This window comes from Lactuca serriola, chromosome 6 (assembly GCF_051521515.1).
Source record: "Lactuca serriola cultivar US96UC23 chromosome 6, Lser_US96UC23_V15, whole genome shotgun sequence".
Classification (NCBI taxonomy): domain Eukaryota; kingdom Viridiplantae; phylum Streptophyta; class Magnoliopsida; order Asterales; family Asteraceae; genus Lactuca; species Lactuca serriola.
In genome coordinates this window covers 187,062,427-187,080,961 of record NC_136413.1, presented here as the reverse complement: position 1 = coordinate 187,080,961, position 18,535 = coordinate 187,062,427, and the positions used below count along the sequence as shown (strand labels likewise).

At 35.5% G+C, this 18,535-nt stretch overlaps 1 protein-coding gene across 1 annotated transcript; it reads left to right on the top strand.

Annotated features, from left to right (window-relative positions):
- The first annotated feature begins 2,553 nt into the window (after positions 1-2,553).
- Positions 2,554-5,380, top strand: LOC145057571 (putative receptor protein kinase ZmPK1). Its single transcript, XM_079005439.1, has one exon. It carries the CDS (start codon positions 2,698-2,700, stop codon positions 5,143-5,145), a length of 2,448 nt encoding a protein of 815 aa, XP_078861565.1. The 5' UTR covers positions 2,554-2,697; the 3' UTR covers positions 5,146-5,380.
- Positions 5,381-18,535: the final 13,155 nt, after the last annotated feature.

Genomic DNA, 18,535 nt, shown 5'->3' with positions numbered 1-18,535 from the left:
CCGGGAACCGGTCAGGCAACCGGTTCTTTAATACAAAAAAACCGCCTAAAAGCAAACCGGTAAGAACCACAGGTTCAACCAAAAACCGGTAGCAAACCGGACTGGTCAAACCGGAGAAAACCGGTCTGAAAAAAAAAATTATAAAATTTTATACTTCGAAAAAAAAAAATAGGACATGCCTTTTATGGGAGATCCATGATCAGGTTTGTGAGCCATTTAGACATTTAGCCTCCATCCCTTTTATGGAGCTTTCAAGGCTTCCAATTTATGTTTTTAGTCGATGTGGGATATATAGCCTAAACAATCACTTGCTTCATCTCTCACCTTCAAATGACTACATATAGTTCTTTTATTTTTTTTTCCAAATGTTTCAAAATTACCGAATATTTTTTTTTTAGTTTTTACGTAATCTTCATAATATATTTTAAAAAACTCAAATATAAATTATTAGAAATTGGTTTTTGTTGTTTATTTTAAAAGTTTAAAACTCATGATATTATATATATATATATATATATATATATATATATATATATATATATATATATATATATATATGACGTCGTCCGGTTCATCCGGTTTTTGAGACCGGTTCAACCGGTCGAACCACTTGAACCATCAACCCAGTAAGACGACCGGTTCGATGTCCGGTCCGGTTTTCAAAACATTGGTTGAAATTTGATAAAAAACGAGTGACAAAAACTTGATTACGCTATAATCAAAATCAAATTAAACCAATCAAAAGCTATAAGATTTTAAATTCTTCTACAACAAACTGACTTATGTAATATTGATTGAAACCAAGATAATTAACCTATTTACTAAATTTTCGTTGATTAACTTTTGAAACTGCAATGAGAAATTTTATGAACCTAACTCATGTTATGTTACCATGCAATTTTCTTAAGTGGGCCAATATTAATAGACAAGGGTTTAGAGTTGTAGTCCACAAGACTCCTAGCAATTGATTTATCACCATGCAATTTTCTTAATTTGCCATCAATGTTATTAATTTATCACCATCTCCTCTAGCACATTAAAAAGGGTATATCGAAAGTTTTTTTTATCTCATATTCATACTTTTTCGATCTAACAAGTGACTGATCTATAATGTTTTAGCCAAGACACAAAAATGTAAAAAATTAAATAAATTGTTCCGTCTATTTTACGTTTGCTTTTAAATATTCTAATGTTGATACAGTGTGGAAAGGGCAGGTTGAAAGGTTCCAAAAACGGTTCCGAAAGCGCTATAATCAATATATGTTTGTTTTTATACGTTGCGTGGGTGTCAGTCTTGCACGAACAAACAAGTTTGCACCACAAAAGATATTCTAATCTATAATGCAAAGTAGAAGTGACTTCCTAAAATTCTACTAGTTTTAAACCTAAAACATGTGAGAATCTTCTTCTCTAATAAATGAATGTTTTTTTTTTGCCACTTGTCACACTCTCATTCAATTTCAATTTGCCAAATGTCATTTTGTGTTTATTTTGAATTTATTTTTTTTCCACGTGTCATTTTATGAGTTTTTTTTATTTTATTAAATTTCACATAATATTTTAATATAATAATTGTAATAAATATAGTAATAAATGGATATCAATTTCATGAACTTATCTTTTAATTTCAAAATCCCAAAATTAAAGCGCATTAAGTTTCTTTTATTTGTTTAAATTTAAAAGATAAAAAATATTTATATTATAATAATTCATTATTTTTCTTATTTTTTTATAAATTCAAAGTTCTCAAATATTTTGACATTTATATTTAATTTTTTTTAAAAAAAAAATTAACTCATATAATACATGAGCCTCATAACAAGTTTGGTATTAAACAAGTTCTTTATAAGTTATCAAAAATGGTCGACCAAAACACCTTTATGTCCAACAATATCAGAAACTATCATTTAGTCAAAAATTAAGAATTCAAATCATATTTGGAAGAAATAACGAAAGATACATACTTAAAAATTAAGTACCGAGCTCATCAAACATAAAACTGTGATGGATTACAATTGATCGCCTCATTAAACAAAAACATAACGGGCCGGGCTTTAATCGATAAACTCCTATTTTAGCACCAACCACAGTCGATTGATTTGGGTCAAACGTTTCAAATCGTTTGAGATTAAAAAAGAAAAACATCGAGTGTTTTTTATCATGCTAGTCGTGAGACCACTTCACACATTTATTTATTTATTTATTTGATTTAGTAAGCGTATTGAACAAAAGAATAAATGTTTTATTTGAGACACAAAACTATATAATCAAATATGTATAATAAATTCTCTCCACAGTTTTAGCTTTGGTTTTAATATATATGCCGTGTGAAAAGTGGCAGTATGTTTTGAAAGTTCCAAAAGCCATCAGTACTCACCGTGACGTCATAAGTTTCTACTAAGTGATTATCAAAGTAGTGAAGGAGAGTCGTGAATTAAAACTGTGAGTTATTTGACTGACATTAAATAAAGTCTAGGGGTAAATAAAGGAAATGCAAGTTTGTATAAATTAGATTGATGTTCAGTTTTAGTCATAAAAATCAAGGTAGTCGTCTTCTTCGTTTCTTTGCTTACGTAGTACGTACGCTTCATGCATCAAGAACCCAATTCAAATGAGTTTCAATCATTTCTCTGTGCTGTTTTCTTCACCATCAACTTGATCTAAAAAAGATAAGTATCATCACATCGATCCTATCTTATGGCTTTGCCATCAATGTTTTGGCATATTCCTCTTCTGATAACAATTCTTTACAATTCATCCCTTTTCACGCATTCATCTTCTCCTTCTTCGCCCACACACTCCTTATCTAAAGGCTCATCAATCTTTGTGGATCACAAAGATGATAATTTGGTTTCACCAAACAGCAATTTCACTGCTGGATTTTTCGAGGTGGGTAAAAATGCTTACTGTGTTTCGATTTGGTTCACCGAGTCACATGCGCAAAACATGAATCCCACCGTAGTTTGGATGGCAAACCGAGACGTGCCAGTTAATGGAAAGCAATCCAAACTTTCCCTCCAGGACGATGGTAATCTTGTTTTACACGATGCAGATCGATCTATTGTTTGGTCCACAGAGACAAAATCTACTAGTCGTTCGCTCAGTTTACAGCTTGAAGACACTGGAAATCTTGTTTTACGTGAAGTTAATGGAGATTCAGACCCTGTTTGGCAAAGCTTCGATCATCCAACAGATACGCTTTTACCTGATCAACTGTTCACCAAAAACTCACAGCTGGTTTCTTCAAGAAGTAATGCCAATTTCTCTTCTGGGTTCTTTAGGCTCTATTTTGAGGACAACAACGTTCTCAGTCTTCTTTACAACAGTCCGGAGATAACGAGTGTTTACTGGCCTCCACCTTATCAGAAAACTTGGGAAGCCGGGAGATTCACTTACAATAATAGTAGAATTGCAAAACTGGATTCTCAAGGCCAATTCAACTCATCTGACGATTTGGGTTTCTTTGTCTGGGATTTTGGCATGAGTCGCCAGAGAATAGTGAAGCTTGATTATGATGGTAATATTAGGGTTTACAGTCTTGTTGATCATCAGAAAGAAGGAAAAAAGTGGGAGGTTCGGTGGCAAGCTTTTTCCCGTTCCTGCAAGATTCATGGCGTATGTGGACCAAACAGTCTTTGTACTTACTCTCAAGAAACTGGAAGGAAATGTGCTTGCGTGCCTGGATATAAGAAGAAGAATCAGATCGATTGGACCTTCGGTTGCGCACCCAAATTCAGAACTTGCGCACAGGTTTCGGAAGATTATATTAAGCTTCGTTTTGTGGAGTTTTATGGTTTCGATATGAGCGTTCTTCAGAACAGCACCCTTGAAGCCTGCAAACAAGCCTGCTTGAACGACTGCAAGTGCAAAGGGTTCCAATTCAAATTCGAGAACACCAACTATAACTATAACTATAACTGTTACCTGAAGAATCTGTTATACAATGGATATCAACGAGGTTTCAGAGATCCAATGTATATTAAGCTACCAAAACAGTTGGTATCACCTGCTCAACAAGCATTAATCGTCAAGGGGTCTAACCTAATTTGTCCAGAACAGCAGCAAATCATGCCCATTCAAAGGTCTTACGAGAAAAAACATGCAACTAGTTCTCTGAAATTCTTGTTATGGTTTGCGTATGGAATAGGAATCATGGAGGTCCTTTTGGTATTAATTTTCTTGTATATCACTCTAAAAGACTCCTTTAGAACTGCCAAAAGTTACTTCCCGATAGCATCAGGGTTCAAAAGGTTCACATACACTGAGCTGAAAACCGCAACAAGGAACTTCAGCAAAGAGATAGGGAGAGGTGGCGCGGGTGTAGTTTATAAAGGGAAATTATCGGATGACAGAACAGCAGGAATAAAGATGCTCAAAGAGGGTAATATTCACCAGGGCGAAGCCGAGTTTCAAGCAGAAATAAGCACAATTGGTAGGCTCAATCACATGAATCTGATAGAGACATGGGGGTATTGCATTGAAGGGAAGCATAGGCTAGTGGTTTATGAGTATATGGAGAACGGATCATTGGCAACATGCTTGAATTCCAATAAACTTGATTGGGGAAAGAAGCTTGAAATAGCAATTGGCACTGCGAAAGGGCTTGCATATTTACACGAAGAGTGCTTGGAATGGGTTTTGCATTGTGATGTTAAACCCCATAACATTTTGCTTGATTCTGATTACAATCCAAAGGTGGCGGATTTCGGGTTGTCTAAGCTGTTTGATAGAGGTGCGATAGAGAATTCATGCTTTTCCAGGATTCGAGGTACAAGAGGTTACATGGCTCCTGAATGGGTGTTTAATCTTCCGATTACCTCAAAAGTTGATGTCTACAGTTATGGGGTGGTGGTTCTAGAGATGATAACCGGAAAGAGCCCACTACAAATGCTGCAACTTGGTAGTGGTAGAGACCAAACATTGGTCGAGTGGGTGAGGTCGAAGATTCGTGAACATATCGGAAGCCAAATTAATGGAGCATGGATTGAGGAAATTGTTGATGGTAGGACCAGTGGTGAATATGATACGAGAGCGCTGATTAATCTGGTGAAAGTTGCTTTACAATGTGCTGAAGATGATAGGGATGCAAGGCCTTCAATGAGCCAAGTGGTAAATATCCTTCTCGACCTAAGGTATGATGATTAATGAAGCTTCTGTTAGTAAAGTCACAAGGTATATATCTCCTGGAACTTAACATCGATCTTCTGTAATATATAGCAGGTAATACATGAATGTTGTTAAGTGTATGAATATATCTTATAGCCATGGAATATATCTTGTAGTCAATGTATGAATATAGATATGTTGTTGAAATAATGGAAGTCTAAGTTGTAGGTTTTAAGTTGAAATGGAATTTATTAAGGGCATTTTGTAATGGACTCTATAGACTCCACATCAATATTCTATATTAATTTCCTACTAAAGTCTACAAAAGTTTTCTAGCGTACTAACATCCATTATATATATATATATATATATATATATATATATATATATATATATATATATATATATATATATATATATATATATATATATATATATATATATAACTTTCTTTTTCTGATTAAATAGTTCAATGGAGATTATACTTAGGGACGTCAAACGGGCGGGTGAAGCCTCCCCTATACCCCTATCTCACCCCGCAAAACCCTCGTTTCCTTACCCCAAATCCAAACTCAAAATCTCCAATTTTCCCATCCCTAAAATCCCATGTTCCTCGTCCCCGTCCCTGTTTATCATTGTTTACCATATTTTACACTTGTTTATTCAATTAGACTTTTATATTACACTAATTATTCAAATATAATACATATATTATATTATGGTTGTTCTATATTTAATATTTCTTTATAAATATAAAAAAAACTCTATAAAAAGGTATTTATTTGAGGACCAATATGATATTTAGGATGGGGCTTCTCGTCCCAGATGGGTCCTATCGGGTCTGGGTCCTACTAAGGTTTTGATATGCTAACATGATATTTTATTATAGTTGAGTTTAATCTATTGAATGACAATTAAGATTATGTTTGACAGACTAACGGAAAACAACAGATAAAAAATGGTATTTGGTTAATACTATTTGCCAGGCAGCTGAGAAATGTAAAATAATATAAATGTCATGTAACTATTGATTTAATATTATAAATGATTATAATTGAGTTGATATATAACTTGATAAAATATATTAGTTAAATTAATCTATTAACTTTTTATTTTGTAATATTATAGCTAGATTAATGTGTTTCTTAACATGAATTCATGAAATGTATGGGTATTTACCGACAAAAAATATGATACAAAATGTTTTATTTTATTGTGGGAAATAATATATATATATATATATATATATATATATATATATATATATATATATATATATATATATATATATATTAATTGAATCACATGAGTATTTACCGGCATCAAGTACACACATCAAAATATTTTTAATTTACTGTGGAATATTAAAAAAAATGTCACTAAAATCCTAAAACGTTGCACTTGCAGTATTAAAACCGAAAAGTGTCAATAAAACTTTAGTGATTGTTTGTTTCTAGTGACACTTTTTATATGTATCGTTCTGAGAAACCTTTACCGGCATGTTTTTCGTTTTTAATAGCAATTTTTCTATGTCACATAATGACATATTTTTTTAGTGTCGAATACTTCACAATGAGCTTGGTTGATGATCAACTCTTCAGGTAACAGAATGTTCAGTTGTCAAAATTTTGAGGATCATTAAGGGATCTAACTCTTAAGAGGACAATAGGGGTTGGGCGATGTATCACCTCGGTTGGGGTCTTATCATGATTACATTATTATGATTATCAATCAAAAAACTCTTTAGTTCAATTGTTGACGTAATATGATTAACTTACTTGTTTAAACAACGTAAATTATTATAGTTTTTTTATTTCATCTTAAATTTTCGTCAATATAATACATGTGTCTACATCCCACTAACCATGGAATGTATGATCTTGAGAATTTGGTTAGGTGTTAGATCATCAATAATGGAGAGTTGAATGGAAGAGTTGAATGAGGTGCTATACCTACTTATCATTCAATGGATACAACTCCATCATTGTGAAATGTCACCTTGGCATTCAATGGATTTGGAGTTCAATGGTCGTTGAATTCTTTAATGGGAAAAAGGAAAATATTTAAATATTTAAATAAATATTTTTTAATATGTTCCATTGAACTTGTAGAGTTTAATGCATCATGGGATAAAAATGAATAGTGTTATATAGAATAGTGAATAATAAAATGACACTCCATTAAACTCTATATAGTTCAATGCATTGTGGATGCCCTTAGACATTTATTTTGTTGCTAACATTTATTTTGTTTTCTAATTCCTTAAATTGTGATTTTACCTATTAAAAAGGGAAGAACTCTATTTTTTTGTTGTTTCACCGGTTACAGATCGTCCATGTGGCAGTTTTTTGGACTTTTTAGGGATTCAAATTAGAAATTCGGTTTATATGATATTGAAAATTTAATATTAGTGTTTTATTATTAAAATAGTAGAGTACCCACGCAAAGAAACAGACGACGATTAGTTTCAATGCAAAAAATGATTTTTAGGGGGTGAGTTTTGACGGACAGAAAATATTTTACTTATGTTTAATAGTTCTTTTTCAAGACTATTTTCATTTTGAAAACACTTGATATTCAATAAACATGCATATATTACATTGCATGGGTTAAAATAAAAATGTTATTGCTTTGGCTTTAATTTGAGGTAAATCGAGCAAAAGTAAAAGTTGGTAATTTTTATGCTTTTATAGTATGAGAAATGTCTAATTGGACTTCATAAAATTAACGTCACAAGTTTGACTAATCTATTGGAGATTAAAAGATTGACATCAACTTACCTTTAAATTGTTAACAAAAGGTTGGTATTAAACCTTGTACACCAAGGTAAAGAAAAAATAATTGAACTCTTGTTGTGAACACACTAAAAACAAAAAAGAAATAAAACTTGCTGTAAGTTTTTTATTCTAAAACTAAACAATCTAAAACTTGACATCTATTTATACTAAACAAAATAGAATCCTATTCTAATAGCAAAAGTAGCAAAACACAAATCCTAAAAACTTTTCTATTAAACCGTATTGATTAAACCAATTAACCAACAATCACCCCCTTAATTGGTTGATCATACCACCTGTTCAAAAAAATACGGGTTCCTCTTTGAGTAGATTTGCCTTTTCTTTCTCCCATTTAGGACACTCGTTTTTATAGTGACCAATAGGGCTAGTAATTCTCGACACGACCCATGACACGACACGAAATAAATGAGTTTGGGTTGAGTTTTTCAACCCGTCAACACGTCAACCCGTCAACTCATTTATTAAACGGATCATATATGGGTTTCTCAAAAAATAAATGGGTTAACCCGCCAACCCGTTTATATTTTTAATTAAAAAGATATATATTTTTTTATTTTTAAATGTATTTATGTATCAAGTATTAATATTTAATAAGTATTATCTATGTTTGTATTAATTTTTAATTTAAACATGTTTCTACGAATGTTTTTAATTTTCATTTGGATCTTTAAGACTTAAGTAGTTAACTGTCTAAAATTTGGATATATTTGCATCAACCATCAAGAATTTATTTATGTTTAATTGTCAATTTTATTTATGGAATCTGACCCACGAACCCGCCAACCTGTGAACCCGTATAAATAAAAGAGTTGGTGGGTCATATATGAGTTTATGTTCCAAACCCGCCAACCCGTGACCTGTATATTTAAATGGGTCGTGTTTGGGTTGACATATTTTGACCTGCCAACCCGCGACACATCAACCCGAACACGACACGATTGTCAGGCTTAGTGACCAAGCTCACTGTGACAACCCGAAATTTCCATTCTGAACAAACCATATCAAGCCAATAGAAGTTAGAACAGTTACAGAGATAATCGTGGTAGTGAAGCACGACTCATCATAGAGCGAACCATATCCAATAAGGTTCGATTACGTCTTTCTGCCACACCATTCAACTGCGGTGTCCTAGGAGGCGTCAATTGCGAAACTATTCCACACTCCTTGAGATAATCGTGGAATTCAAGACTTAGGTACTCTCCTCCTCGATCGGATCGAAGCATCTTGATTTTCCTGCCCAATTGATTCTTCACTTCATTCTTGAACTCTTTGAACTTTTCAAAGGTTTCTGACTTTTGCTTGATTAAATAGATATACCCATATCTACTATAATCATCGGTAAAAGTCACGTAGAAGCGGTTCCCATCCTTCATGGTTGATCTAAACGGTCCACATACATCGGTATGTATTAAGTCCAATAGACCCTCACCCCTTTCACACGTACTTGTGAAGGGTGACTTAGTCATCTTTCCAAGTAAACAAGACTCGCATGTGTCATCTTCCCTAAGGTCGAATGACTCCAACACTCCATCCTTTTGGAGTTGGGCTATGCGTTTCTTGTTGACATGTCCAAGACGACAATGCCACAAGGATGCTTTATCCATACTAGTGGAAGAATCTATGTTCAAAACATCATTTCCTAAGTTATCAACAATCATGACAGTTTCATAAATTCCATTACATGGTATAGCTTCAAAGTAAAAGACACCATTTAGATAAGACAAAATAGAACCATTCTCATTATTAAAAGAAAATCTAAAACCTTGTCTATATAAACCATGAAATGAAATGATGTTTCTAGCCATTTCTGGCGAATAGCAACAATTGTTCAAATCTAAACATAAATTATTCCTAAGCACTAAAGAATACACTCCAATCTTGGTCACAGGCGACGATCTTCTGTTCCCCATGATTAGATTGATCCTTCCTTGCTCCACATCCCTACTTTTTCTTAGTCCCTGCACATTAGAACAAATGTGATAACCATAACCGGTATCAAGAACCCAATAAATAGCATGATTAGAATCGTTAGATTTAATTTTGTATATACATGTGAAAGATGGCTTGATCTTTCCTTCATTGATGGCTTGTAGGTACTCTGGGCAGCTTCTCTTCCAATGTCCTATCTTGTGGCAGTGGTGGCACTCTGCCTCCTTCGGGTTAGGGCAGGGCTTAGCAGGATCAACTTTGGTCCCACTAGAAGAGGCACCATCTCGAGATTTAACCTTGCGATAGTTCTTAGACGAAGCCTTCCTCTTCTTTCCCTTTCCTTGACCAATAGCCAAGACAGGAGCAGCGGGTGGATTGGGAGTTGGTGCAACAGACTTGTCTTTGAAGTTGCTCTCAGCGACCCTCAAGAGACCTTGGAGTTTGCTTAAGGTGACCTCCTCTTTGTTCATGTGGTAGGTCATCCTAAATTGATTGTACATCGGAGGCAAAGAGTGAAGCACCATGTCGATCGCCAAGTCTTCCCCAAAATCAACATTTAACTTGCGAAGGCGGTCGACATACCTTTCCATCTTTTGCAGGTGCACGGTAAGAGATTCTCCATGACCCATCTTAGCGGAAATCATGTTAGTGAAAATCTCATAACGCTCTTGTCTCGCGTTCTAGTGGTATCTCTCCAATAAGTCTTGATGCATCTCGTACGGGTACATGTCCTCGTAGGACTTTTGGAATTCGGAGTTCATGGTGGCTATCATGATGCAATGTACCTTCGTTGCATCTCGCTCATGAGTTTCAAAAGCGGTAATTTCAACCGAAGTAGCGATTTCAGGGTTGATCTTCTCGAGCTTCTCATCGAGGACATACTCCTTATCCTCATAGCGAGTAATGGTGCGAATGTATCTTATCCATTCGCTAAAGTTCGTTCCATCGAAGGTGATCTTTTGGCAAAGGCTCATCAATGTGAAAGAACTAGCAGCAGCGTTGTTTGCGTTCGACATCTTTAAAAGGAAAAGGACAAAGATAGATTAGAATAAGAATCCCTAATTATCACCCAATAAGAAAAATTAGGGCTAGGATCCAACAACAACATTTACATATTATAAAAGTGATGCCGTAATCTAACATGCAAATAAATTGAAGGTAAGTGAATGACGATTCACTAATTCTCCACCATAAAAAACTAACTATAAGTCCTAAATGTATTGAGAATTCCTAGGTTCGGATGAGATTCATTGAAACTATTCAATGACATGTTTAAATCTCGATATGCCCCTCTTGTTTGTGACTGGGATACCGAGGATCACAAAGTGGGTGTGAATTACCATGCAAATTTACATGGTGCCTTCATTGTAACGATCACCTATTCGATGTGCCGGTTAACCACACACGCTCCATCGAACTATGATAAACAATGAATCACCCTTTGCCACCTTTGCTTAGAACCAATTAGTGTGCCGGTAAACCATACACGCTCCACTAACTTCTTAGCAAGGGTGCAAAGTGTAATTTCATGGGATTGCATCAATTCACTTTTCCTAAAGTAACTAAGATTGGGAAATTTTAAAAAAATGTGTAGTTACTTTGTATTACTTATTATACTTTTAACCAGAGGATGAGGTTGCCCTATCCTACCCGTTCGGCTAACGACCCTCCACCGATCAAGCAAGCGGTGGGTGTGAGTGTACACCCATTAAGCACCATTTTATAGGCCGCAACCTTATACCCACCTTATAGATCGGCTTCGTGAATGAGGCCTACTAACGGTAAGACTAGCATTTTAGTTATACATACATATATATATATATATATATATATATATATATATATATATATATATATATATATATATATATATTATTCTTGTAATATTATATTAGTATAGGGTTGTATTTTAAACCTTTTAAAATCTAGGGTTTGAAATTTAAGTTGTCTAAATTAAAACTTTTAATCACAAAATATAAATTTCAAAACTTGAGGACAAGTTTTAAACATTTAAAACATGGAGGATCAAATAACAAATAATTTCAATTAACAATTAATTTCCTAATTATCTATATTTGATTTATTCAAGATTTCTTTTAAGATAATTACCATAATAATCAAAATAATTGATTAATTATCATATAAGGAAATTAAATATTTTATTAGTTGATAAATATCTTTAATTAGATCAAGATTATAGTCATATATATCAAAAAATCGGATTATGGTTGATCTAATATGATTAAGGTAAGTTTCCATAAGATAATAATGAAGAAATCCTGAATCTGGCCATTCCTGACGCTTGGACTCGCCGAGTGCACAAAGAGACTCGCCGAGTCAGGCCAACTCGCCGAGTCCACTTTGGAACTCGTCGAGTTCATGACTCAGAAACACAAAAATCGAATTTTGCAGTTTAGTTTCAGACAATTAAGCAACAATTTAATGAAAACCAAGCTAGGCTCTGATACCACTGATGGGTTTTAGCCATAAGAACTTTCCTATGTGCGCATGCAAAACCCTAATGCTTGGATCTAGGCTTTCTAATTAAACATGCTTTGAATCCAAGACTTCTAATGACTATTTAGGTGTAATAACAATATTGAAACAGATCTAGAATCATACCTTTGAATTCCTTGTTGATCTTGTTGTCTTGGAGCTTCTAGAGTTACAATTGTCACTCCTCTAATGGCTTACAAACACCAAATAGCAAGGAGGATGATTTGGGAGAGAGGAGAGGGGAGGAATTTGGCCAGGGCTTCTCTACTTTAGGTGAAGTTCCGATTTCCTTATGCCATAAGGTCTATTTATACTTGTAGACTCCTTAAGGGTTACAACCTAAACCCTAATTGGATACTCTTCTCTTAAAGCTATCCAAATCCATTCGTTAGATAACCCCTTGGACGATTTGAAGCAATCCTTAACTTCTAGAATCCGTCCAATGCATATCAATATGGATTTACAGTCTAAAGTTTAACTATCAAACAATTGACAATTTATACCCTTTTATTTAATTAATCTCTTTAAGTCACCAAATTAATTCCAATTAATTCTATGACTTATATTAATCAAATAACAATATATTATTCTTTATATTATTCTCATAATATATTAATAATATTTACTCTCTCTTAATAAATCATCCTATCAAGTTGCTATGGTGAAGGTAACCCAAAAGGATCATGCACAACCGGGTCAAATACTTGCCTAATATAGTTGTAGCCTTAGACACTATTCCAACAAAGTTTGCATAAACAAAGTTCGTTGTCATCATGAGAGATGCAACGTTCATATTCTCATGGGAAATAAAGTTTGTTACTAAAATGAGTAAACAAGTTTCATTGATATTGTTGGATAAGGTGTCTAAGTCCATAACTATTTCTGGTATGTACTTGACCCGACCCGGCATGGTCCATTTGGGTTGCATGGCACCATGCAATTGGATAGACTAAATGAGAGAAATAACACTTGGAGATTATTAATATATTATAAGTTCTAATATATTAATAATATTATTTGATTAGTTTGATCAATAATTAATTTAGAATTAATTAAGTGGTCAAAAGAGAACTAATTAAATATATGGGTTGATTATGTAAATCATCCATATCTTGTATAGTGGGCTAAGAGGCTCCATGGATTATCAAGTTGGGTTCTACCCATAGGATGCTCCATGGGAGTTACAAACCCATGGGTCATGGAAATGAAGAGTCATGACACATTAGGGTTTACATGGTGTAACCCTAGATGTGTCAACACTATATAAGAATCATATTCTCCACCAAAATCGGCTACACTAAGAAAACAAGAGGGCTTGGCCGATTTCAAGAAGTGTGTGTTCTCTCATAAGTTTTTCCAAGAGCATTTGGTGTTGTGTGAAGCATTTGAGGCATCACATTTGGGGTGCTAGGCTCACAAGGTTTCAAGGAACACAAGCAACAACAAGGTAAGTTATTCTATCTATTATTCAAGTTAAAAATTGTTCCCCATATATGCTAGATAGGAATATAGCCTTGGAATTCAACTTAGCATGATAATTAGACAAACATAGATCCAAGGTTATTAGGGTTGCATGTACACTTAGGAAGTGTTAGAATGCTCAAAACCCATCAGTGGTATCAGAGCCTAGGCTTGTTTGTTTGTTATTTGTGCTTAGAAGTTGAATAAAGTCGAAAAACTTGCTGTCTGACTGATGGACTCGGCGAGTCCATGGGGAGGACTCGTCGAGTTCACTTGTATCTTCAACCTACTCGACGAGTAGGTTTATGCACTCGGCGAGTAGGGTCGATAGAATGCAGAATTTCGACTTCAGTTGCTGGAAATGGATTAGAAACATTACCCTAAATTGTTTTGGTACTTGAAAACTTGTTTTAGAAGGTGTAATGTCTTTTCTAACTCATTTACAACAACTAGTTATCAAAATTACAAAGATTAAATGTGATTTTGATTCTTGAAGGTGTTCATGTTCATATTCTTGTTCTTATGATGTTTAGATGATCATAGGAATTATTTGTAACCTATGTGGTAGTTTAATTCTTGATCATAATGTGTTTTAATGGAGTCCATAACTTGTCCTCAAGTTATGGAAAACCAAAAGTCTCTTGGATTAAAAACCATTAAAAGAACACAAGAGTTAGGAAAAATGAAAAGTCCTCATTTTATTACTCTATTAAACTCATAAGTTACAAGAAATGAAAAGTTTTGAAAGTTTACAAAACTTGCCCTCACGTTTTGGAACAAGTAAAGTTAAGTTAAAACTTTAGTTCCAACCCTTAGAATTTTAAAAGTTAAAATTCAACCCTTATACTTATATTATTATGATTTAATAATTATATATATATATATATATATATATATATATATATATATATATATATATATATGTATGTATAAGAACAAAGTCGTCTTACCGTTAGTACGCCTCATTCACGAAGCCGGTCTATAAGGTGGGTATAAGGTTGTTGCCTATAAAATGGTGACTTAATGGGTGTCCACTCTCACCCACCGCTTGCTTGACCGGTGGAGGGTCGTTAGCCGAACGGGTAAGACAAGGACTTACAAATTCTCATTCAAAGTATGATGAATATTATAAAGTAACTAAATGTTTTATTAAATTCCCAATCTTAGTTACTTTAGGAAAAATGTGAATAAGGTGCTATTCCATGAAATTACACTTTACACTTTGATTAAGTCGTTGGTGGAGCGTGTGTGGTTAACCGGCACACTAACTTGGACTTAACAAGGTAGGTAAAGGGTGACTTAAGGTTTATTATAGTATCGGTGGAGCGTGTGTGGTTTACCGGCACATCGATTGAGTGATAAACTTTAAGGGTACCAAGTGATTTGCATGGTTACTTCACACCTCATTTTGTGATCCTCGGTATCCCAGTCACAAAACTTGGAGGGCACGCTCGAGATTGAAACATGCCTTTGAAGTGTTCATTGAATCTCAAAGAATCTAGGAATTTCTAAGAACCATTCAAAAACCTAATACTAAAATATTGCGGTTTTCGTGGTGGAAATTGGTGAATCGTCATCCACCTACCTTTCAAATATGATATAGCTTAGATTACGGCATACCTCTTCTAAGTTATATTGCATTGTGATTGGATCCTAGCCTTAATATTACATTTGGGTGTTTTGTTAAGGACTCTCTTATATCTAAACTAATCCTGTTCTCTTCTCTTCAGATGTCTTTCAACAATGCTTCTGGCTCTAATCCTAATGGCTCCTTTACCCTTATGAACTTGTGTGGGAAAGTCACCTTTGATGGATCCAACTTCAATGAGTGGATCAGAAACATCAGGATGATTACCCGCTACGAGGACAAAGAATATGTCCTTGAAAAGGAGCTTAAGGAGATTGATGAGACCACTGCAACTCCTCAGGAGATCGCTGACTTTCGGGCACATGAAAGGGATGCTACGAAAGTGGCTTGCATCATGATGGCCACGATGACAGCGGAACTCCAAAAGTCTTATGAGGATTTCTACCCTTATGAAATGCACCAAGATTTGATGGAAAGATACCATCAAAGTGCAAGACAAGAGAGGTATGAAATCATCTGCTCCATGATAACAACCATGATGAAGGACGGGGAATCCGTCACGAGCCACATGCAGAAAATGCAAAGGTATGTGGATCGTTTGCTGAAGCTTAATGTGAACTTCCCGGAGGATCTTGCAATAGATATCATTTTGCACTCCTTACCATCGTGCTATAATCAATTCCGCATGACATATCACATGAACAAGGAAGAAGTCACCCTCAGCAAACTTCAGGGACTTATCAAGACCGCAGAATCAGGTCTTAACGGGAAGTCGGTTGCTATCACTCCTACTCCAAACTCAACTCCGGTTTTGGCAATCGGGAAAAGTCGAGGGAGGAAGAGAAAGAGATCTTCGAAGGGTACCAAGGCTCGGACCCTTGATGGCTCTTCTTCAAGTGGAACCAAGAAAGGTTTCATTACTCCTTATCTGACCCAAAAGAGGCTGAATGCTTCTATTGCCATGAAAAGGCTCATTGGAAGCGGAACTGCCCAAAGTACTAGCAGGATGTGAAGGATGGGAAAGTTAAACCCAACCATGCAGGTATTTACACTATCATTTCTAATAACTCACCCCATTCTAATTCTTGGGTCCTTGATACCGGTTGTGGTATTCATATTTGTTGTGACTTGCAGGGACTAAGAAGAAGTGAGGATGTGGAGCAAGGAAGAATAAACTTGATCATGGGGAATAGGAAAGCTTCACCTGTCACCAAGATTGGAGTTTATACTTTATCGCTAAGTAGTGGGTTTAGTTTAGATTTGAATAAATGTTGTTACTCGCTAGGAATGGCAAGAAATATTATTTCCTTTCATGCTTTGTACAAACAAGGGTTTACCTTTTCGTTTAATAATGAAGTTGGTTCTATTGATGCTTTCTTTAATAATGTTCTTTATTTTAAAGCATTACCTTGTGATGGTGTGTGTGAAGCTGTGTCTGTTGTAGATAACTTAGGAAATAATGTTTTGTGTATTGATTCTACTACTAATAATAACTTGGATAAAGCATCATTATGGCATTGTCGCCTTGGACATATAAGCAAGAAACGCATAGGCCAACTCCAAAAGGATGGAGTCTTGGAGTCGTTGACCTTAAGTCAGATGATAGTTGCGAATCATGCTTACTTGGAAAAATGACAAAGTCACCCTTCACAGGCTCGTGTGAAAGGGGTGAAGGTTTGTTGGACCTTATACACACGGATGTGTGTGGACCATTCAAACATGCCACAAGGGATGCTAATCGTTATTATTTGACTTTTACTGATGATTACAGTAGATATGGATATGTCTACTTAATCAAGCATAAGTCAGAGACTTTCGAGAGGTTTAAGGAATTTAAACAGGAATTCGAGAATCAATTGGGCAGGAACATTAAGATGCTTCGATCCGATCGAGGAGGTGAGTATCTTAGTTCAGAGTTCCTCGACTATCTTAGGGAATGTGGGATTGTCTCACAATTGACACCTCCCAGGACACCACAGTTGAATGGTGTGGCTGAGAGGCGTAATCGAACCTTGTTAGATATGGTTCGTTCCATGATGAGTCGAGCTTCGCTACCAATCTCATTCTGGGGGTATGCCTTGGAGACTGCCGCCCATATTCTTAATCTAGTCCCTACAAAGAAAGTGGCCAAAACTCCTCACGAGATGTGGACTGGTAAAGTACCTAAACTAGACCACATCAAGATTTGGGGTTGCGAGGCTTTCGTGAGACGCGAGACTCATGATAAGCTCGAACCTCGAAGCGAGAGGTGTATTTTCATCGGTTACCCACAGCAATCCTTTGGTTACCTCTTCTACAGACCTAGTGACAATGTGGTCTTTGTAGCAAGAAGAGGAGCCTTTCGAGAAAGAGAGTTTATAAGCCAAGGAGACAGTGGGAGGCAAATTGATCTTGAAGAAATTCAAGAATCAAGTGGTGAAGGAACTTCAAACTCTAGCCCTCAACTTGAGGAGGAAACTCCTGTTGAGCCAATTGACAAACCTGTACCTCTGAGGCGTTCCACGAGAGTTAGGAGTGCACCTGAGCATTACTATGGATTCCATATTACTGCAGAAGGTGAGACACTTATTAGTGATGGGACACTAGTAAGTCAAGATGACCCTAACAGCTACGAGGAAGCCATGGCAGGCCCCGAGTCTGCTAAATGGAAAGAGGCTATGGATAGCGAGATACAATCCATGTATGACAATCAAGTTTGGAACTTGGTTGAAAATGTACCAGGTCGTAAGACAGTAGGGTGCAAATGGGTCTTCAAGAAGAAGACCGACATGGATGGTAAAGTACACACTTATAAGGCTAGACTGGTTGCAAAGGGCTTCTCTCAAATTCCTGGAGTGGATTATGATGAGACCTTTTCTCTGGTAGCCAAGATTAAGTCTATTCGGGTTCTGTTAGCCATAGCTGCATTTCATGACTTTGAAATATGGCAGATGGATGTCAAAACCGCTTTCCTTAATGGAAAGTTGGCTGAAGATGTTTACATGAGTCAGCCAGAAGGTTTTGTCAGCAACGAGTACCCTAATAGAGTGTGTAAACTCGAGAAATCCATTTATGGATTGAAACAGGCACCTCGCAGGTGGAATCTTTGCTTTGATGAGAAGGTCAAGGAATTTGGCTTTACTAGGAGTGAAGATGAATCCTGTGTGTATGTCAAGGC